Genomic DNA, 21658 nt, shown 5'->3' with positions numbered 1-21658 from the left:
GGATTTAGTTTTAATCTTTTGCATGTAGATATCCAGTTTTCCCAGCATCATTTGATAAAGAGGCTGACTTTTCTCCAGCATATGTTTTTGGACCCCTTGGTCCAAAAATAAATAAATAAATAAATAGATAGATAGATAGATAGATAGATAGATAGATAGATAAATTTAAAAAATGGTTGTAGGTCATGGGTTTATTTCTGTTCCAGCAGGCTACAGCTAAAATATACTTTTAAAAAAATAAATTATCATCTCTCTTATCTTCTGCCTACCGCACCTTGGGCTCCTGAGCTGAGATGTTAAGTTTGCTTTCTTTTCCTTTCCTTTCCTCTCCTTTCCTTTTTTTCTTTCCTTCCTTCCTTCCTTCCTTCCTTCCTTCCTTCCTTCCTTCCTTTCTTAGTACTGAGGATTGATCCCAGAGCCTTTTCCCTCAGCAACATTCCCAGCCCTTTTAAAAACCTTTAAGACAGGGTCTCACTAAATGACTGAGTTGCCCAGACTAGGTTCAAACTTGTGATCCTCCTGCCTCAGCCTCCCAGAATGCAAGTCCTGTTCTTTTGTGTTTTTCACCCTCGCCATCCACAGGGTGATACAGTGGGTGGGAGGCTCTGTGGGGTAAACATCAGAAGGGCTGGGGCTCTGCATTGCATGCAGTGTGATCAAGCAATACAGTAAACATTTAAGGAAAAATATTACAAGGGCTGGGGATTTAGCTCAGTGGTTCTGTCACCTGCCTCGAAAGCGCAAGGACCCAAGTTCAATCCCCGGTACCCAAAAAAACCCACAAAAAACCAGAAAAATATTATGGTAACAGACAGTGCCATGGATCCCCCTCAGTTTGGATACTCTTGTCCCGCCATCCCCGCCACTTTCTGAAGCAGTTCTGGAAGTGCTCTTTCTCGAGGGTCTCTCATTGTGCTATTTGAATGTGTGAATGAATGAATGAATGAATGAATGAATCTTTTGTCTGCAGGTGACTGATGCTGCTCACAGGACTGTTGCTAAGAGCCCAAAGCTTGATGCTGAGTGAGCAGTCTATTTCCCCACCTTTTCGTTCCCCCTTGGCACGCACTGGGGTGTCATTCAACATGCCAGGGTCCTCACTTCGTGCCTTGCTAGGAGCAGCCTCAGGAAAGCCCCGGCCCGCTCTGCGGCGTCCTAACCTGTGGAAATGCCCCCTCCTCTGCCAGCGAGCCAGGCTATGTGACGCAGCGCCCCATCCCTCTACTGGGCTTTCTGTTCATGGCTGTTCCTGTGCTCACCCCACAGCACCACCTAGGCCTGTGAGGGAAGCGCCGCACACCTCGGAGGACGCCTCCGCAGGCGGCCCGCGGGCACCTTCGAGCTCTCCTCCCGGCGTCTTGGGCAGCTCTGGAGGCGCCTGTGCCCCCTGCCCCAGGCCGGGGCGAGCAGTGGGCAGGGCCCAGCGGGGTGGGGTCCGCACTCAGCCGGGAGGCGCCGCCCCTTTTGCGGACTGGACCGCGGCCTTTCTCCTTCCCAGCGGGCTGGGCGGGGAGGAGGCTCGGAAACCTGGGTCCAGCCCCACCTCCCGGCGCCGCGCTGCTGCTCACGCCCATCTCCGTGACGTCATGCTCCTCGCGGGGCATGATGGGAGAATCCTAATGTTTTCCAACAGATGCTCCAAGAACCGCTTTCAGATTAAAGCAATTGCACGAGCAAAGATTCTCATTTTTTCCCTTTTTTCGGGGGGGAGGGGGGTGGGGTGGGGGGAGGGAGCGCCCCCAGACATTCCTGGACATCACCCCCTGCCCCAAGCATGCAATAAACACTGACAAGAAAGTTTTTATTTCCTGGTTCAACTTTTTTTCCCCTGGAATATAGACCGAGGAATGGGAAAAAACACGAATAAATAACAAAGCGAGGCCGCGCACGCCGGAATGCGCCTGGCTGTAGCCGGCGAGGCCATTGTCTCCCCGCCCTGAAGGCCGGCCGCCCGGCGTCCTCCTCTGGGTCCTTCCCTTTCCTGGTCCGTTTTTCTTTTCCTTTTTCAACAAGGCACCCTCAGCCCCTCGGCGTGACCTTGGCCGCCGCGGATGCTCTGATTCCGCGCGGCCCTCGCTCCCCGCGCCCGGGCCCATGGCCGCGGCGGAGGACGGGAGCGGCTGCCTCGTGTCAAGGGGCCGCTCGCAGAGTGACCCCAGCTTCCTCACCGACTCCTCGGCCACCTCCTGCGCGGACGCCCGCGAGAACCCAGGTAACCAGGCGGGCGGGGAGGCCGAGGCAGGCGGCGCCGCTTTGGGGACTGCGCGGCTCCGCGCCCTGCCTGCCCCGGGGAGCGCGGGCTAAGGGCGCTCCTCGGCCAAGCTCGGTCCCCAGGCGCGGGGTCGCACGCTGCGGAGCCCTTTGTCCGGAACCCAGCCGGTTCCGGGTGGACCAGGTGCTCTGCTGAGCGCCCGGCTTGCTGGCCCTTGGGCTCGACTGTCCCCTCCCAGGGCTTCCCTTCCCTGGGTGCTGGCGGCTGGGGAGAAGAGGCAGACCCGGGGCGCCTCCGCCCAGGGCTGCCCCACTCTGCCCTCCTCCCCCGCCAGGCAGCGCTGCGCTCCCCAGGCCTTTGCACCGGCTCAGCCGGGCACCTGACTCTGGCGGGGCAGACGCACCTGGGCGCGCCGCCTCCTCCACAGGTGCGCTGGGCAGAGCTGGCAGCCCAGAGACAGGGGGTGCGCGGGACGGAGCCCTGTAGGTCTCTAACTCCAAGGACTTGCCCACTCCTCCGTCCCCTGGGGACCCTCGATTGTGTAGGTGATAAACCGGTCACAAAGGCGCCTGTATGGCCTGATTGATTACTTTCCAGGGAGGAAGAAAGGCCTAATGAGGCGGGAGGAGGGTGGGCTGTGTGCGCCCTGTCACCATGGAGACGCAGGAAGCAAAGTGATCATTAAAACCTTTCTCCACCAGAAGGCAATTTTCACTTCTGGGGAGAAGTCTGAGCTTCTGAAACGTATCCTCAAAAACAAAAAAAGAATCAAAGCTGGTGTTTTGGTGTCAAGCCACGCGGGACTCAATTTTGTATTTTAGAGAAGCACAGACCCTAGTAGAGTCTGTTGGGTATAACTTGTCATTGCCTCCCTTTGAAGACCCATTCTTTCTTGATGTAACCACCCCAGACGGGGACTCGATGTTGTTAAATGGTGCTCATGAGAAGAAAAATAATCCACCCAGCTGGTGGAGGCTGGCTTGGTGGGGAGGATTCCATCACTGCCCTGGAACACATCCCAGCAGCAGGAACTGCACAGGAAGACCCAGGAACGGCGGCTCTGTGGGCACGAGAGCCTTATTTGAAATGTTGAACAATAACCCTGTGCGGGTCTTGTAAGATTTCTTTGTTAGGACTATTGACACTGTGTCACTTGGTCACATCACACTGAGGTACCAGCCGAGGAAATCCCTGGCTTTTCTGCATGTGGGAGGGCAAGTTAATTTCCTTGGAGTTTCCAGAAGAGGCTGCCATGAGCCGACCCTTAAGGCTTTAATTAATTCTCTTATTAGTACTCGGGGATTAAGCCTTCCACATTCCATGATGGATTGGTTTCCCTGTGTGGGAGATGCACATCCACGATTGTTCCCTTTATGGGACTTGGATGGCTCCTCATGAGAGAATCCTTTCCTGGTCCTTTTGTTTCCCTGGCAGTAAAAGGAAGCAAACTTGAAGCGGAAATTATGGAGGGCTTAGCTTTTTGGCTGTCTGTGAATTGCTGCCTTCGTGGGTGGGAACAGAGCTTTTGGCAGGTGGCTGCTGCCAGTCCACAGGGAGGGAGGGGGAGGGCTTGGCCGCTGGTGATTAAGTTATGCCACAGGAGGGTGGACGTGCAGCTCTTCTCTGGTTCAAACGGCCGAAATGGGACCAGCGAGCAGATGTTGGAGGTGAAAAGACTGATGTGCTTAAATCTGTGAGCGGCAGAACCTTACTGAAAATCACCAGGCAATTAGGTGTTTATGGATTGTGTTCAGCAGAAGAGTTCTGGTGAGAAGACCCAGAATCTTCAAGTTCCAAGAGACCCAAGGAAGGGTGGGGTGGGCACATGTTCTTACACAATTCTGTTGGCGGGGGACTCACTACTGTGTGATGCAGTGTGTGTCCGTCTTGCTCAGATCTATTTTTTAAAAATTGTTTTTCCAGGGCTGGGGATTTAGCTCAGTGGTTCTGGTGCCTGCTTTGCAAGCGCAAGGTCCCGAGTTCAATCCCTGCTGCCAAAAAAAAAAAAAAATTGTTTTTCCAGTGGCATGACAGGATCTGCTACCCATGGGTCCTGATGCGATCCCCTCGTGCTGTGTCTGATGTTTTGGTCCGTTATCACAGGGACCTCAGTCATTTCGTCGTCAATCTGAAAGTCTCAGCTTTTGGTCCAGCCTCCCTGTAGGACCTGCACCGTCTGCCCACCTGCTGCTCTAACTCAGGACCCCTGAATGCTGAACCCCATGCTCCAGCTGTGAGATAAACGGATAGAAAGCAAAGCAGAAGACTTGCTTCCTTTGTCTGAATTATGCTTTTGGTGCTCTGGATCGAATCCAGGGCCTTAACACTGAGCTATAGCCTCAGTTCTTTTTATTGTTTTATGTTTTGAGATAAGGCTAAGTCACTAAGTTGCCAAGCCTGGACTTGAACTTTTGGTTCTCTCTGCCTCAGCCTCCCACAGTGCTGGGATTACAGGCATGTGCCACCATGCCTGCCTGAACTCTGCATTTTTATAAAACAGCTCAAAGTTGCATTCACCCTCCTGCTCAAGGCATTTTTAGTGCATCAGTATTCTCTTAGTCAAAACTCAAAGCTCCCTTGGAAGGTTAACTATGTTTTAGTAGCTCTTTCTTGCCTGCTTTGGAGGTTACCCTTGTTATGAACCTTCCTCCTTGTGTTTATACTTACACATGCATGGAAAATGGGAAGTGAAAATGAGTCACATGTGAAGTTCTTCAATGTGCGGTTCTGCTGGATGCCAGATCTTAGAAGCTTGCCACTCTGCGCTGCCATATCTATCTCCTTGTCTTTTTTGAGTAGTCACTGAATTCTAAGGTGTACATCTTCCCCAGGTTAGCCATTAGGTGTTTGTGTTGTGTCCAGTTTTTAACCATTATTGGCAACAGGACATTGCTTTCCTGCATCAGTGGCCTTGTGCTTACCCATGGCTTTCCTCCAGGTGTACCAGCTGGTGGGATTCTGGGCCACAGGGGACTCATATTTTTTATCTTCATGCTATTGCACCATCCTGGAAAATGCACTGAGCATCACTCCTTCCAGGATCTATGACAGCCTTTTCTCCAAACCCTTGCTAAAACCTGAATCTGAATCCTGAATTTGCTTTCTTTGTCCCTAGCATGAAGAGAATCAAACGTACCTTGTGTTACTTTGTGGTTCCTTGATTGCTACTTAGCATGAGCATCACTTTGTGCCTTTGCTCTGCATTGGCTCTCCTGGTGACCCCATCTGGGACATGGGCTGTGTGACAGGACTGAAATATTTTCCCTCAGGCTGCCCCTCTGCTTCAATCTTCCAGTAGTGTCCTGTCTGCAGCTGCACCTTTTGGGTAAATGCAAGCAGGTTAGGTTGTCTTCCTAAGTTGACAGTCAAAGGAGGTCAGGGATGTTCCAGCAGCTTTCCTTCTAAGGGGTTTGTAATCCTCCCATCTGTTCCCAAGCCAGGCAGATGGGCCTCTGGCTCCTCCATGCATGGGGCTGTGCCTGGCATCAGCCATGGCCTGGGAATGTGATGGTGACCCCCTTATTGGGTCCCAGGCCACCTCTGGGCCTTCCTGCCCCTGCTCTGACCCACACTGCTCTCTTCTGGCTCCTAGTTCTCTGTCCTCTTTATCTTCCCAGCCCATAGCATCAGGGGTTCCCTTCAGGGCCCTTCTTTGCTCTGTTTTCCTGCACTCTGAGCTCTCCTCCAGTGTCTCTCCTCAGTCCTCTGACAACAGGACCAGAGTCTGTCCCAAGAGTCACTTGTGACAACTTGCCCTGGACCTTTGTCCAGATTCTGCTTGGAGGCCTGGCGTGGGGACCTAACCTTCTGTTTGAGCTTCTTGGCCTCAGTGCCCTTGCTGTGTGTGGCTGGGGCACACCCTGTTCTGGTCCGTTCTGTGTGTTTTAGGATGTTGGGTTACACCCCTGGCCTCTACTCTCTAATGACAGTCGCATCCATCCCCTCTTTGGGACAGTAGGAAATATCTTTAGACATTACCAAGTGTGTCCTGGGGCCAGAGACTCTCTGGAGAACTGCTGATGTAGGGCATGAGTGCGTGTGAGAATCCTCTGAAGGTTTGCACACACACACACACACATATGTGCACGCGTGCGCGCACACACACACACTGTGGGCCCCATCCCAGAGTTTCTGGACTCAGCAGGGCTGTGGTAGCCCCAGAGGGCTGCTGCCTGTCAGATGACCAGCCCTGGAGAACCACTGGGGCTGGACTTTGGTCATAATCTCTGCTCTCTCTCGCTGCCACACTTCTGTGTGTGACATGTGTGTGCCTTGGGTGAGGCCCTGCCCTGACCTCCCCAGCTCAAGGGCTGCCATGCCCTTCCTCCATCAGCTCTGACCCCATCCTTCCTCTCCAATTTGCTGGACAGGGACCCTGACTGTCACGCTGTCCGGGGTCAGGAAATGGTTTGAAAGCCTTTGTAGAATCCGTGGGTGCAAGTGCCAGTCCCCCGGCCTTTCTCCAAGTCTGTCATGTAGCTCTAGCTCGGAGCCTGGAAAGCCTTTCAGAACTTTCTGTCTCCCCCAGAGCTGGAGCTGGATGCACAGGGACCCCACCCACTGCCTTCCCCCTCGGCTCGGCCCCTCTTCCTGTAGAGGGCCATGCTCCCGCTGGGTGCGCTTCCTCCCCACCAGCACACCTACATTGTGAGCGCCCCTGGATGCCTTCCTCTCCGGCGCCCTACCTCCAGCCCACTTGTTCCGGGCCTGTCACCCCTGGAGCTGAGCCTCCTCCTTCCCTTTCCTGCACAACCTCAGTGCTGAGCCTTGGGTCTTCATTTCCTCTTACTCATTTCTCCTGCCAAGCAGAACAGGAACAGGAAGTTTTCCAACAGGCAAATCTGGGCCAGTCTCTCCTGTTTCCCCAACATCTTAGGGGTCCCCTGCTTGGGGGTGGCCAGGGTGGTGAGTGGAGGTGCAGCCCCCTTTGTCTGGCTTGTGGTTCTTTCTATTTGCATTCCTAGAATGCGCTCTTGTTCTGGAGTTCTGGGGATCTCCCTCTGGCCCCTTGTAGAGTATCTCCATGGCTTAATTAGCATCAGAACTATGCAGTAATTACCTTGTCAGCTTCTTTAGGGTTATTAAAAATAAAAACTGGATGCTTTAAAAATACAGAGTTTAAAAAACTCACAGTTTTTCCTGATTATGAAAGCATTGCATGTTCACCATGGAGAACGATTGGATGCTGCTGAGATTTCCATACCTGTCCCCATACCACTTGGTGCCACACAGAGTCAGTGACAACGGACACCCTTCTTGGTACTGAATGCAGCTCTTTAGCTTTGGCCCATCAGATACCACAGAGTCAGAGCAGAGGGCTCTCCCAGCCCACCCCAAGGTCCTTTCAATCACACAGCTCAGTGTCTTCACTTAACCTGTCACCCTTGATCTCATGGATTCCTTTGACAGACTTGGCCGTGGTCTGCTCAATATAGTAGTCCTTAGTGACATGTGGCAATTTGAATCTAAATGCAAAAAATTGCAATTTAAAATTCTAGTTCCATGTTTAGCCATGAGCTACGTTTCAAGGGCTTAGCAGTCACAGGTGGCTGCGGCTGCCATATTGGATAGTGTGGAACACCCCACTCTTGCACACAGCTTTGCTGGGCGCAGTTCCCAGCCTGGAAGCTCCCCGAGGGCAGGGCCTGTCTGCTTTTTTCTGGGCTCTGTCATTAGCACTGCATAGGGAAACCTGATGGTTCCCCAGCAAATGCTTGTTGGTTGGACGTATATGCCAGGGTGTGACTGACTATCTTAGAGCTCCTCAGCTGGAGGGGCCCTCAGCCTCCCTCGGTCTGATCATCTCATCCTCTGGAGGGGGAATCCCTAAGCAGAGAGGATTCTTTACCCTCACAAGACCAATGTATTTCAATAATGTGAGTTTTTCCAGAGGGCTTGAAACGTACCATACTTGGCCCTTGCTAGATGAGTCCCATTGGCCAAGAGAACAATGAGATACAAAGAGATCCTTGGCCTGGAATTGGGTGGATGAGTTCAAGTCCTGGCTCTGCCATGTGCACTCCATGTGAGCTTGGGCACGTTGCTTCACCCCTCTCAGCTTCAATTTCTGTTAAAATGAAAGAGGGTGACAGTTACTGTCCTTAAGTCTAAGGTGGGTGAGGACAACTGAGCTGTTATCTACAGCAAAGAGTAAGCTTTGAGATGGCAGCTATTAGGAGATAGTTACCTCCTCAGACATTCTCTAATCCCCTTGAGATAATTTCTTCTTTTGTTAATAAATCTGGGTAGGCTGTGGACATAGAGTTGAGTATAGTGGAGAGTACATGGGTCTGCCCCTGTTCCACCTCTGCCTGTATCTGGTTGAACACTGGGGACCTGCCCCTTAGTGTCCAGTACAGTGCTGGCCATGGGACTCATCTCATTGTTTGTCTTGTAGTGGGATTTGGATGGTTTTTAGGTTGTTTTGCTTTGATGACTTTGTTTTCTTTGAACATATATTGTGACTGTCTCAGGGAAGGGAACCCTTGAATGACCCGGGGAAGGTGTTTTAATGTTCAAACCTACTGAGGGGAACAGGAGCATGTGCAGAGGGGGATGGTGAGCCTTTTGGGCTTTCAATGGAAGCAGACAGTCTGCTGTGGCACATGTGCCAAGGGTTCACCACCACTGCCCTAGATCACCACTGATGGGTAGATGGAAAGGTCACGGGAATGGCAGCAGAGAGAGTTTGCATATGCTCAAGTAAATCAGACAATTGAAAGCTGTTACTCCTAACTTCTGAGGTGGATGCTGTTCCATGTTCAAGAGGACTCTTTTATGCAGGGCTCCCCCCAACTGCGTTGTCTACAGGGGTCAGAGTCTCTCGAGAGGAGCCAGAGAGCTGCCCTGCTGGGTAGATTTTGTTGCCACTGGGTGCTGGGCCCACGGTGGCCCAGTTATTATTTTAGGAGTTGCACTGAAAACCCAGCTTTTTATGGGAGATGTGATTTTTAAGTATTGGTGAGTTCATCAGTTAGGGATTGGTTTGACTTCATGTATTGGGAAACCCACATGATGCTGGCTTAAATGAGATAGAGAATTTTCTTCCTGAGGAGTGCAGACAGCACAGTGGGTCCCGGTCTCAGGGTGGAGCTTTGTGATGCTCTTGCCTCGTCCTGGTTGTGACAAGTAGGGAAAGCCATGGGTACCCACTGGCAGGCATGCCATGGCTTCCTGGAGTCCTACCTCGTGATGACCATTTACACGTGCTTGTCCAGGTGGGCAGCAAATGGCCTCTGCTGGTTGTAAGGTGGGAAATGTAGCTTTTTGCTTGTAGATTGGTGCCTTGCTGCTTCTAACAAGAACAGCAAAAGAAGGGGGAAAGTGAGCCTGGCTCTCTTCCATGTCAATTTAAAACAAAAGATACCACATGACCAAAAGGAACCCCCCTGGGAGTGGCCTGTACCTGCAGGCTGTACTCAAAACATCAGGTGGAAAAGAATCTCAGGGGAGGCTAAAGCCATTTTTCTGTTTTGTGATACTGCCCAGAAATGAAAGGTTGGACTAAGACGTGTAATCCAAGTCTAAACATTATGTCCATCCAAATTGCACTTGATGATATTTATCCAGGGCACAGGACAGATGAGGTCATTGTCCCTGTCGAGTTGACAGTCTGCAGAGTGGTCAGTGACCAGAATGAAAATGTGCCTGTTGTCAGTTCTTGTATCACTAGGGACTGTCACTCTTCCTTCCCTCGAATCTTCCCCACACCCCCTAGGTAGGGTTGGAGAGCCAGCAGGGCTGAGGGACCTGCCGTGGTCACATCTGCAGTTATGTACTACACGAGGATTCCAGTGACAACAGGCTGCGTATGTGATGGTGGGCCCGTAAGATTGTATTGGTAGCCACATTGTAGCTACCTCAGTTTGTGTAAGTGTGTGTATGATGTTTGCACAATGAGCAACTTGCCTTTCGAATTTCTCCGAAGGTATACCCTCCTTCAAGCCAGGCATGACTGTTTAGACAGAAGTGGCTTCAGAGTCCAAATCCGAGTAAGCATGGTGCTCCAGCAGCCTCCCTGCATCTTACTTGAAGGCCCTCTGTCCTTCAGATGGAGTAGACGTGTGTTTAATCTTCATTCTCAGCTGCTGTACTCTGCTGGACAGATCCACATCCGCAGTCACAGAAACACAGAAGTGTGTGTGTTTTTCCATTTCCCAGTTCATTTAACTAGAATGGCCACCAGGACAAGATTTATTCATTGAGAACCAACAAGGTGGTGGCAGAGAATTAGCTGCCTGCGGAGTTGTGGAAGGCCTCCTCTTTAATGGGCCGGGGCTCATGTTCCTGTTTGTTAAAGGGAGTCATTTGGATGGGTCGCCTGGCAGCATACCTTATCTAATGGGCATAACATCAGTAGACTTTGACATTGACTAGTTGGCAGCTCTGAAATGAATCTGCCAGGAACTGAGGAGAGGGCAGGAGCTATGCCTATGTGACTTGACAAACACATTTGTTATATGTTGGTATGCAGTTTTTTAAGATGCAAGACTTTTTGAAAGTAACTATCTCAATGTTCATACTAATGAACTACATTGTTATTGTTACTTTGGTTCCCTTATTTCTTGAATTTGTTTCCTTATGCAGACAGAATTTTTCCCTGTTGTTATCTCTAGTTCTGGGTATTTAAATAGAGTCGGGAAGAGATGCCGGAGATTATCTTTCTGCTTCCTTTTGGAGGAGAACATCATCTCAGGTGACTCTGATTCTGAGATGAGCGTGTGGCTTGGTTACATGAGGTGAACAGTTGCTGACCATGGCGCGTTTGTCAGTGAAGTCTGCTCAAAGCTCCTGAGATGGGTTCAGGCTCAAGGACCACCTGGCCCCTGCCGTGCACTACCCTGATTTTCCTCTCTGTGTAACCAGGAATGTGGGTTCTCCATAGAGAGAGATCATAAACAGTTGGCTCTGTGTTCATGGATTCATCCAACCCTGGATCAAAAATATTTAGAAAAATGCAAATATACTCAACAATACAGACTTTTCTTGTCATCATTCCCTAAACAATACAGCTTAGCAGCTGTTAACGTAGCGTTGCCTTTTATTAGATATCATAAGTCATCTAGCAATGATTGAAAGTGTATGGGAAGACGTGCACAGGTTCTGTGCAAATGCTGACTGGAATATCTGTGGATTTGGGTATCAAAGGGAGGACCTGAGCCCATCCCTGTGGAGACTCAGGGACAACTGGCTAGTTTTAAAATCCAGCTCATTTTCATGAAAAAAGAAGATGGACTTAAAACATTGAAGTAGCGGTAAAAGGACCTGAAATGTGGGAAGAGATAATGAAAGTAACTGTTGGAGGACACAGTCATTGCCAAAGCCACAAAGATAGTCTAGGTTCCAGTGAGCTAGGCGCTGTGGTTGCAAACTATCACCTGGCCCTGTGGCCCATCCTCATGATTCACCTCCCAGGTAAGAGGTGCAGCAGGCTCTGCTGTGTGCGGGCACTTGGTGTGGGGCCTGGGAGCTCCAAGTCTGGCTGGGGCTTCGAGAGACAAGATGACAGCACACGTAAGTTGTACAGTAAGTGCCTGACCTAACGGATATTCCTGTTGCGAACTTTCACAAGTGTACTGAATAAGACTCACTCTGTCGGGCTAAGAACCAATCTAGCTTACCAACAATTGTCCCAGAACACAACTCATGTGTAAGTTGGGGACCTGGTGTACATGGCTAAGCCCTCTGATTTGCACCTCTGGCATTGTGTCTGTTTTGTTCTTGGCTGAGTGTCCCAGGCTCCTATAACCCCAGCGGCCAGCAGCCCAGGGCAGAGGCTGGTGGGGTGGTGGTCCAGGCTGGGCTCAGCCAGTGGCTCTTAGTGTCCTCACCCTTCTCATGCCTGCGGTTCAGCTGAGAACTGTCCCTCGGCAGTGGTGGCAATGCACGGAACTTTTGCTTCTGCAGGTTCTTCATGAGTTGGCATGTGGGCCAGCTCCATTGCAAAGGAGGGGAAATCCACTCACCCCAGCAGAAGAGTCACAGGTAGATACAGGTGGGTGGGGCTCTGGTGCAGTGACATGGCAGTGGGCTTCTTTCTCCCGTGGCTCCTGGAGTCAGGTCATCGCAGAATCTTCTGGCAGATGTAATGTGGTGGGACCTTGACATTTGGAGGCCAGTGGGCTGCATCCTGGGGGAGGGGGCATGGGTGAGATCTTGGGATCACTTGCCAAACTACTGTGTTTGCTGTGTCACTTTGGGCTGTTTATAACATCCAAGAGGGCCATTGTGACTCTTGGATGAGATAATCTCCATGAAGTGTTTGTCACAGTGCTTGGAACCGGGAAGATCCCAGTTGCCACGAGTGAGCATTAGTCATCCTCTGTCTTTGGAGAAGCTGCCACATGTGTGTCTTGGTGGATGGCAGCAGGAAGCTGCTGGGGGCCTTGGGATGCTGAGGGATGCTTCCCCCCGCCTGAGAGTATTCCATCCCAGAGAGTAAGACTTGTCTTAAGCTCAGGCCTGGGTCTATGGGGTCATTGAGGTGAACAGGAGCTCCTCTCTTAAGGCACTGCACCTCATTTTCCTGGAGGGGAGCTGGAATGAGGGAGCCAGAACACCAAGGTCATGTAAGAGACCCAAGGTCAGAGGCTGAGTCACGGCCAGCAGCAGCTCAAGGCTGTGACTGACCGGGCTGACCAGGGCCCCTGGGCTCCTCCACAGGATCGGGTCTGGGCTTGGGAAGGAGCCTGAGTCTAGACAGCTGGGCTAGCGGGGCTTCCTGCCCTTTGAATGGCTTCTTTCTTTCCCCCGTAATCTTTGTGAATAGATGGCTGTGCGTTAATGTGAAATGCAAGGTTTTAGGAGAATTGATAATTGATATCATGTGCTTCCTTGGGGAGGGTGAGCAATAGGGGACACTTAATAACATTCGACAAGGTGCTGAGGAAGAGCCTCTCCTCGCTTCCGTTCTCTCGGGCAGGCTCCCCGTGGATGGCAGAGGCTGCTCCGTTTGCCTCCCCTGGGGAGCTAATGTGACTTGTCTTTTCCTTAGGATTGTTATTCCAAAGTGTTGACATTTTAATGTGATTGCTTTTCTCTAATACTTTTCCAACTCTTTCTCACTTTCTAGGGAATACGTTTGCATCCTTTCTCTTTAAGGACCCATGGTTTCCACCACAGCAGGTGCTCTGTTAGCACTGGCTGGGTCTGGAGCGAATGGCACTGATACCCAGCAGTCCCTGCTGACACCTTTTCCTGGGTGAGCAGAAGGAAAAGCAAAATTGGGAGGGAAAAGAAAACTCCAAACAAACTCACGATGACTTCAGCTTAAATAGTGTTGCCCTGTTGGAAACTCCTGGAGCCAATGATGACCAGGCTAAAGGGCAGTGGCTCAGACTGCAACTTAGTGCTAGAATGCGTTGCTAAGATTAAGCCCAAATCTGTTAATCACTGGTCTCTGGTGTGGCTTTTAAAAATTAACTGGTAACAGCTTATTCCGGGAGGATATTAGCATAGAGCAGCTGGGGTTTAGCTGGTGGCCTCATCTTGTTTTGCCCTTAGCACGGGGTGAGGAGATGGGTTCTCTTAGCCCCTGAGGGCTTGGTTAACATTTTGTGGTGGTGACATCCCAGGTGCTGGTGCTAGGTGAAGGGGAATTCAGGAGTTTCTTCCACAGTTGAGAGCCTGAGTAGAGAAAAGAGGTTGACAGGGGATGAGTGAGGATGCCATGCAGCCACTGCACATCGGGTCCGCCCTCCCATCCTCTGCCTGCAGTGTGCTGCCGGGCATGGGAATATGTGTTGGGCAGACTCATCGCTCCGTCCTCATGGAGTGGACAGTCTGGGCAGTCATCAGTGGTGGGCTTGGCGGTGTTAGCTGTGGGCAGCACGCACCGGTGCTCTGAAGACAGCCACAGGGTAGACGCACCCTGGGAGAGTAGATTTCTCACACTGGTGTGGAAGGTTCTGCCCACCCAGCTGGCAACCAGTCCCACAGTGGACACAGCTGGCGTCCTCCAGTTCAGTTTGGCTCTGAGCCCACTTGCCTGCAGGTAGCAGTGGATTCCACAGACTGAGGGCTCAGCCCCCAACTCTGCCTCCTCCGCTACTACAGACAGGAGTCCCAAGCCCCTGGATGTCTCAGCTGTGCCTCTGGCCCACCAGCCCCAAGTCAGGGCACCCACAGCCTTCTCCGTGTAGTCCATTAATCTGCTGGATTGGCTCAGTGTAATGGGGACGGGTTTATTGTAGAGGATTCTGCAAGGAGCTGGATGGAAAGATGCCTAGGAACAGGTGTGGGAGGGGCCGCTAACTTGGAAGCTCCTGAGCTGGCTCCTTTGGGAGGGTTTCATTGCACAGGTGTTACCAATTCCATCACTGGCCACTGGTGGTTGGCTCGCCCTTTAGCCTCTGTCCTGTCCCCTCGTCTGCTCCTTCTTTGGTGTTTCCAGTGACAGCCCATCGACAAGCTGCCAGCCCCCCCGTCAGTGCATTGGCACCCAAAAGACCCATCAGCAGAGATCCAGGAATCTCAGCTGTCTATCAGGAGACAGGGCAGAAGGCCACGTATACTTCACAGCAGTAGGGTCCTTTTCTGGCCCAGAATCGAATCCATCCAGAAGCCCAATGACTGTTGCTGCTGTGCGTCCTCAGTGTCCAGCCTGGAGCGGCCTAGCACTTTCCAAGAGTGCTTCTTAGGTGTTTTGGAGACTGTCCCTAAACGCAGGCCTTTCTGATGTTTCCTCCCAATCAAATTCCTGCACATTTTGGGCAGGAATCCCACAGAAGGTGCTGTGTGCCCATGCATCATGTCAAGGCTCATGAAGTTTGTCTCATTCCAGGAAGTGGACTTTGAGCTCCTGGCGCTCCTGGTGTCTCGGCTGTGAAGTTAATAGTTGTCCTCTTTGCGATTAGTCAGTATTTCGTGGGGAGGTAACCTGAGATGTGCGCATTTGTCTCTCATCACACCTTTGCACACACTCAAGATTCTTACCTGCAGCACCTGTTCCTGTGGGTTGGATGCTGGGTGTCTGTTTCTGCTCTGCCTTACATCCAGTCGCTGGAATCCACTGCAAAGAAACCTTTCCCCTTTCTCCTACTTATTTGTTCAACTATTTGCTTATACATAGGCGCCCGCATGTTTGTTTTGTCCCCTGGGTTCCAGTCCTGGGCTGTCATCATTTTATTGCACATATTCTCCCAGAGTTGGTGGCAGCAACTGTGGCTCCTTCTGGTTGGCGTCTGTGCCTTTGGACACCTCACATCACTTCCTGGGACTGTCCTGGCTTTCTGGCAGCACAGGACAGCCAGGATCACGGGTCCGTGACTTGGGTGAGGTGGACGAGGTGTCAGGTGTGCAGAATTTACAGAGGTGGCCTTGGGGATGTGCGGGGCTCTGGGAGAGGCAACACACACACACACAAACGCACACACCACGATTCATTCTCCCAGTGACTTTTGACAAAAATAAGCACAAAAGGGCATAATAAGCCGGGCATGATGGCATACGCCTGTAATCCTAGAGCTCCAGAGGCTGAGGCAGGAGGATTGCCATTAGTTTGAGGCCAGCCTAGGCTACATAGTGAGTTCAAGGTCAGCCTGAACTATGCAGTGAGACCCTATCTCAAAAACAAAACAAAACAAAACAGAACAAAACAGGAAAATGAAAGAAAAGGCTATAATAACAGTTATGGCCTGAGAGGTAGGTGGTAGAGTTGATCCCTAAATATCTACTGTGAGATATTTGTGTCTAGCTGCCTCGAGCCAGGAAGAAGAGAGCGGAGGAGGGAGGAGATAAAGGGAGGAAACTAAAGAGCAGGAAGGGAGTAGAAGGGAGGGAAGAGGACAGATGGACACGGCCTCCAGATCTGGTACGGTAGACCACCCGCTCCTGGTCTCAGCCCGCCCTCTTCCCTGGCTGGACATGTGGTATAGACGCAGCTCACCGAGGCTCCCAGATCCCCAGGCCCTGAGGCCTGAGTGTCGCCTGCTCTCACCTTCGCCCACCAAGGCGGGGAGGGACAATGGCCTCCAGCAGCAGGGCCACCTGGGGACACTCCCTGGGGCTCAGTGCAGCACGGGGCGCCATCCCGGCTGGAGGGAGCGCCAGATCAGAGGAATCCCGTGGCCCGAGCTGGGAGGAGGGTGCCCACAGCACCCGCAGAGACACACAGCCTCTGGACAGCTGCAAGGGGTCCTGGAGGTGTCCCATGGGAGGCCCACAGGCGCGAGGTCTCCCCATTGCTCAATGTACGTGGCAGGGATGGGGCGACAGGGGCTTCTGTGTGGACTCTGGTCTCGCACCTCTGTGATGTTTCTCCACTCTCAGGCAGAGAGCCTCTCAGACGGCAGTGTCCAGTCCACAGCACATCTGGCCCAGCCCTGCCTGGGAGGGCTGAGTGCTGCTCATGGTCCTTGCCAGGCCTCCTGCACTCACTGGGTGCTCTTTCACCCACACGTGATGGGAGCGGCCAGGGCAGCCAGAGGGTGGCTTCTGTCCATCTGGGCTTGGATGCTGGTTGGGACTGCTTCGTGCTTCGTGTTGAGGTTGGGGACTTTGATCCATAGAACTCTGCTGGGTAAATTCCCAACCTGAGCACAGATGCTCTGACCCCCAGTCGCTGCTTCCATCAGTTTGGTCAACTGGGGGCCACTTCGTGCCACGTTCTGAGTTGGGGTCTTCATCCCCCAAACTGGGCCAAATTCTAAATTATGGTCTCACACTCTGGTGTGTAGAGGCTTTCCCTGGAGGAAACTTAGGCCTACTTTTCTGTATTTATTTACCTATTTTATTGTGCTAAGATTTGAGCCCAAAGCCTTGCACAGGCCAGGCAAGTGCTGTACCACTGAGCTACATGCCAGCCCACCTGAAGGACATTTAGCAGCTGCCGGGATCCTTCTAGGGCATCTGATTCAGTGCACCCACTGCGGAGGTGGGAGCTGGTGTTTCTAGGGCTCCTCAGAGCTGCTGGTTCTGTGGGTCTGAGAACCTCCTGGGAGAACCAGTGTTCTGGACGCAGACATGTCTGTAGCCTGGGTCTCCCACCTCACTACTCTAGCTGCTCTGTAGGGTCGCCTCTAGGAGCTCTGTGCACGAAGGACGTCCCAGCGTAGCCACCTCTGTCCCGTGATAGCATCTGGAGCACCCATGCCAACGAAGGAACATGACTCCCTGGCACCGGAGCTCACCCAGGAGCCCCTTGCTCAGCCTAATGCAAAAGAGACCGTGCATTTTTTAAAAGTAAATTTTAAATTTTAGATAGTTTCAGTTTTACAGAAATCCTGTGGGGAGTGGAGAGAGTTCCCGTAGATCTGCATCCCACCCCCTATGATTAGCATCTCACGTGACTAGAAGGTCTGTCCCCACGAGTGGCGCACTGTGTTATTATTAACTGCAGCCTGCGCGTTTTTCAGATGTCCTTAGTTTCCCTTCATGGCTTTTTCTGTTCCAGGGTCTCCTCCAGGGTCGTGACTGTCCCCTTGGCAGCTCTGCCAGGACACTTTCTCGGACTTGCTTGTTCTCAATGACCCCGCCACGCTTTGTGACATGTCCCTCAATTTCAAATGTCTTTTTCAATCCCATCCCCTTATGGTCCTGTGCTGTGGACTAGGTTCCTGTTTGTGCTTTGTGAGTTCTGCCTGTGTCCTGGGTCTTCATGTCTTCATCTCGGCACTCCGGCTCCCTATGCCACTCAAATCCTTGGAGGCCTGAGCTGCCCCCGGGCAGGGCCCCTGATTCACTGCCTGGCAGAGACTCTGTGGGTCGCCCTTGTGGTTTGGAGCAGTGAATGGGAACGGTGGTTGCCAAGGGCTGGCCTGGTGGATAGGTCCTCGGGAACGGTCACCTGTGGTAGCTGATGTCATATTCCTAGCCCTTTGATGTGCTTTCCATGAGTCGCTGGCAGAAAGTGGGAGATCCCACTTAATTCTGCTGTGCACTATATTTAGGATTCTATTTGCAGCCCTCAACCAAAGCTGATGTTAAAATTAAGAGAAATCATTTGTAGGATTTCTTTGCTGCAAGGGAGGGATGCGCTGGCGTCTCCCTGACCACCTTTGGCCTCCCATTGTGAACCCGCTCAGCTCTTATTCCTCCTGAGTCCAGCTTGCTACCATGGTCCAGTGGGTGTTCCCCCCATGGACTCTGCTGGGGATGCTTCTCCCCCTTAAACTGCAGTCCTCTGCTGGGAGCCGCTGGTAGGTGCTGGCTTTTATTTATTTTTTATTTATTTATTTTTTGGTACCGGAGATCGAACTCAGGTCCTTGTACTTGCAAGGCAGGCGGGGGAACCACTGAGCTAAATCCCCGGCCCTGGTGCTGGCTTTTAAATGAGTGTGGAATTTGGAGGAATACCACCCGTGTGTGTGACTGACCCTGCCAGTGGGCTGTGATGGAGAAGGGATTTCTATCCCACAGGAGATCTTAGTGCTGGACCTTTGAGCTGCAGAGAGGACAGCCCATGTGGGACACCAGGGCTGGACTGGATTTGAGAGGGCATCTGATGCCGAAGTTCTGAGCCAGGAATGGTCTTTGTAATCCCACATGGGGGTTTAAAACGTAGAATCAATCTGAACTCTCCCCTAAAGTTTGTGATTGCCAGCCATTTGAGAAATATTGATTGGATGCCTAATATAAGCAAGTCATTAGTTTTGGTTTATATGGCATTGTTATGGTTTAGATCTCAGGTGTCTCCATGTGTTCAGAGGTGGGACTTTTGAAAGTGACTGGATCATGCAGGCTATAATTAATCAGTGGATTAATCCATTGATGAATTTATAATGTGATGGTATTGTTGGAAGTAATGTTAATTTAGGGTTAGGGCCCGGCTGAAGGGAGTGGCTCACGGTGGGTCACTGTGATATGACCTTTGTGACTATACCGACTATATCTTATCCCCGGTTCCTTCCTGTCTGGCATTTTGCTCTGTTTTACTGCTTCCTACATGTCATGAGGTGAGCAGCTTTCCTCCATCACACCCTTTTGCCATGATGTTTCTGCCTTGCCACTGTTCTGAAAGCAACAAAGCCAGCTGACCATGGACTGTAACCTCTGCAGCCATAAAGCAAAATAGACCTGTCCCCCTTTAAACTGTTTATGTCAGATATTTTGTCAGAGTGATGAAAAACTGACCAAACCAGGCATATAGCAATGCAGACAGCGAAGTGTCTACCTTTATGGAGTAGATCGTCCAGTGGGATGAGGGGAACATGACAGAAGTGGATGTATGATATGCCTCTCTCCTTCCCTGCATGATGATAAAATAAGTGGTCAGGAAAGAGAATGTTAGGGAGCATCTTATCTATTAGTGGCAGAGTCAGAGGCTGGGCAGAGGGAGGGAGTTAGCCATGGGATATCTTGGAGAATAGCATTCCAGGCCAAGGGACCAGCAAGTGCAAAGGCCCTGAGTATGTGCAGTAGTGTTGGAGCAATAAGGAGCCAGCAAGGCTGGAGCTTGGTGAGTGATGGGCAGTGTGTGTGTCAACTAACGCGAAGGGTCAAAGCCCCAACCTCTGTCCTTCAAGCAGGTGATTCTTGGAGTTTCCACGGGATGAGATCCCTGTTGTCTACAGTGATGATGCTGAATCTGCACCCATGTGTGTTTCCCTCCCTTCCTTGTTCTCTCTGCTTCCCGGGTCATCTCCCAAATAAACTACCTGCACCAAAGCCCATCTCTGGCTCTGCTTTCAGGAGAAATCAAATCAAGAGAGGGGAAGGGGAAGACATGGTGAGAAAGGGCCACAGTCTGGGTGTGTCTTGGAGGTAGAGTTAGCTGGTCCGGTTGAAGGGTCAGGTGAGTGGAACGAGGGCAGAGTCAGAGTTTCGTCCTGCATGGCTGGAAGGATGGCGCAGTTCTGGGTGGCAGTGGGGAAGCCACTGAGATGAGCAGGCTGGGACAGGCAGGTGAGTTCTCTGAGCTGGCCGGTTCTGTTGGGCATCTGCCCTATCAGGTACCGAGTGGAAATGTCACACGGCATTGGGAAGAGGGGGGATATGGTGTAGATGCCAGCGCTGGATAACATTGACGTGGTCATGGTTCAGTTGTGCCCTTTTGCTTAAGAAGCATGTGTTGGTCTTGCCTGGTTTTCCACTGCTATAGCAAAATACCTGAGTTGAAATTTATAAAGAGGAGCATCTATTTGTGGCAGGGTTCAGGAGGCAGGGCTCTAAGAGCATGGTACAGTGTCTGCTCAGCACCAATGAGCACCTCCTGGCCGCATCACAGCATGGCGGAGGCCGTCACATGGTGAGGTAGGGCGAGTGCCAGAGAGAGTGCAATTTTATAACCAAGCCACTCCTTGGATGGGCTACTAGTAGATTAACCACTTCCCAAATGTCTCGCCTCTCAGCATTGCAGCACTGGGGACAGAGTTCTAATACACGAGCTTTTAGAAGATTCATTCAAACGATGGCTCCCTCACTTGCTCTGTCCGTTCGTCCATCCATCCATCCATCCATCCATCCTTCCTGTATCAGTCGATGAACTATCATCTGTCCATCCCCTATCATTCTATTTATGTATCACCCATCCATACACCCATCTGTGCAGGGTTCAACTCTCCCCACCCCTTCCTCAGCACCCCTCCCCAGTCAGCATCTTTCCCCTGCCTGAATGCCCCAAATGCCAGAGAGTTCCTTTCCTCTTGAGGCTTCAGTTTAGACATTTCAAATTCACATGACCACTTCAGGACATTGTCCCTGGGGACTGTGTTTTCTCTCATTTCCTCTTCCCAAGATTTATTTACACTCTCCATTGCCAGGGGGAGCCCTTGGGAGTTCCGAGTGTGTGCTCCCTGGGGGCCTGGCCAGAGACCCGGGGAAGAATGGGGCCAGTCACTGAGGTGGAGTCAGCCCAGCTCAGCTGTGGCTCCCTCCTTCCCAGTTCTTGGCTCCAGGGGTAAAGGCAGCTTTGTGCGCCTCGTGGACAAGGCCGACATTGAAGCAGACCCAGGATGCTGAAATGGCCGGTGATGGCTGGAGAGGAGAACTGGGCGTTTCACAGAAAGGATTCTGCAGCAGCCCCATAGATGAGCTTCCGAGAGCCTGCGTGAGAATGGGGGCCTCTGAGCGGGGCCTCGTGCAGGGGAGAAAGAGCCTCTGTTCTCTGCCTGGGTCCCGCTTGACAAAAGCAACAAAAACTCAAGAGACATAAAGTGGGTGAGAAGATCAGTTCCCTTCTCCCGGCTCCACTAGTCTCCAGGACCTGCCCATGGGCGAACCTGCTCTGGAGGATTCCCCAGTGCTCCTGTTCAGATGGGCCCGAGGGGGCTGGGTTTGTGGGAGGCCAGAGACCTGGGGAATGAGCCCAAGAGCTGAGCATGGACCAGAGCCAAGAGGAGGTGAGTGACAGCAGCAAGACTGTTAAAACTTTTTACATTTCCTGGACACGATGCTTCGAAATAGTTTTAGGTCACACAGAAGTGCAGTAACAATAGGGATTCCCCGCAGCCTCTGCCTCGCTGAGGTACACCAGGACCTGGCCACCAACCTGCTAACTAAACCCAAGGC

General features: G+C 51.8%; 1 protein-coding gene and 1 long non-coding RNA gene across 3 annotated transcripts in view; both read left to right on the top strand.

Annotated features, from left to right (window-relative positions):
- The window catches only part of Phactr3 (phosphatase and actin regulator 3), a 214529-nt gene that overhangs the window by 18276 nt on the left and 174595 nt on the right, over positions 1–21658 (top strand). The window contains exon 1 of one of the 2 annotated variants that reach the window (XM_004840976.3): positions 1659–2212. The exons of the other annotated variant lie outside the window; for it this stretch is intronic. Coding sequence (XP_004841033.1) covers positions 2095–2212 — 118 coding nt within the window. The 5' untranslated portion in view covers positions 1659–2094. Of the gene's footprint in view, positions 1–1658; positions 2213–21658 lie in introns of those variants that run through there. 2 annotated transcript variants of the gene reach the window in all.
- LOC147822158 (uncharacterized) overlaps positions 7170–21658 on the top strand; it is a 34082-nt gene continuing 19593 nt past the window's right edge. The window contains exons 1-2 of the long non-coding RNA XR_015445959.1: positions 7170–12649; positions 13284–21489. This is a non-coding gene — a long non-coding RNA (uncharacterized LOC147822158). The remainder of the gene's footprint in view (positions 12650–13283; positions 21490–21658) is intronic.

Source organism: Heterocephalus glaber, unplaced genomic scaffold (assembly GCF_053883595.1).
Source record: "Heterocephalus glaber isolate CG9 unplaced genomic scaffold, H.glaber_assembly_v1.0 deba00001673, whole genome shotgun sequence".
In the NCBI taxonomy this organism is placed as follows: Eukaryota; Metazoa; Chordata; class Mammalia; order Rodentia; family Bathyergidae; genus Heterocephalus; species Heterocephalus glaber.
The sequence above is the reverse complement of the archived record's forward strand: the minus strand, read 5'-3'. Positions and strand labels throughout refer to the sequence as shown.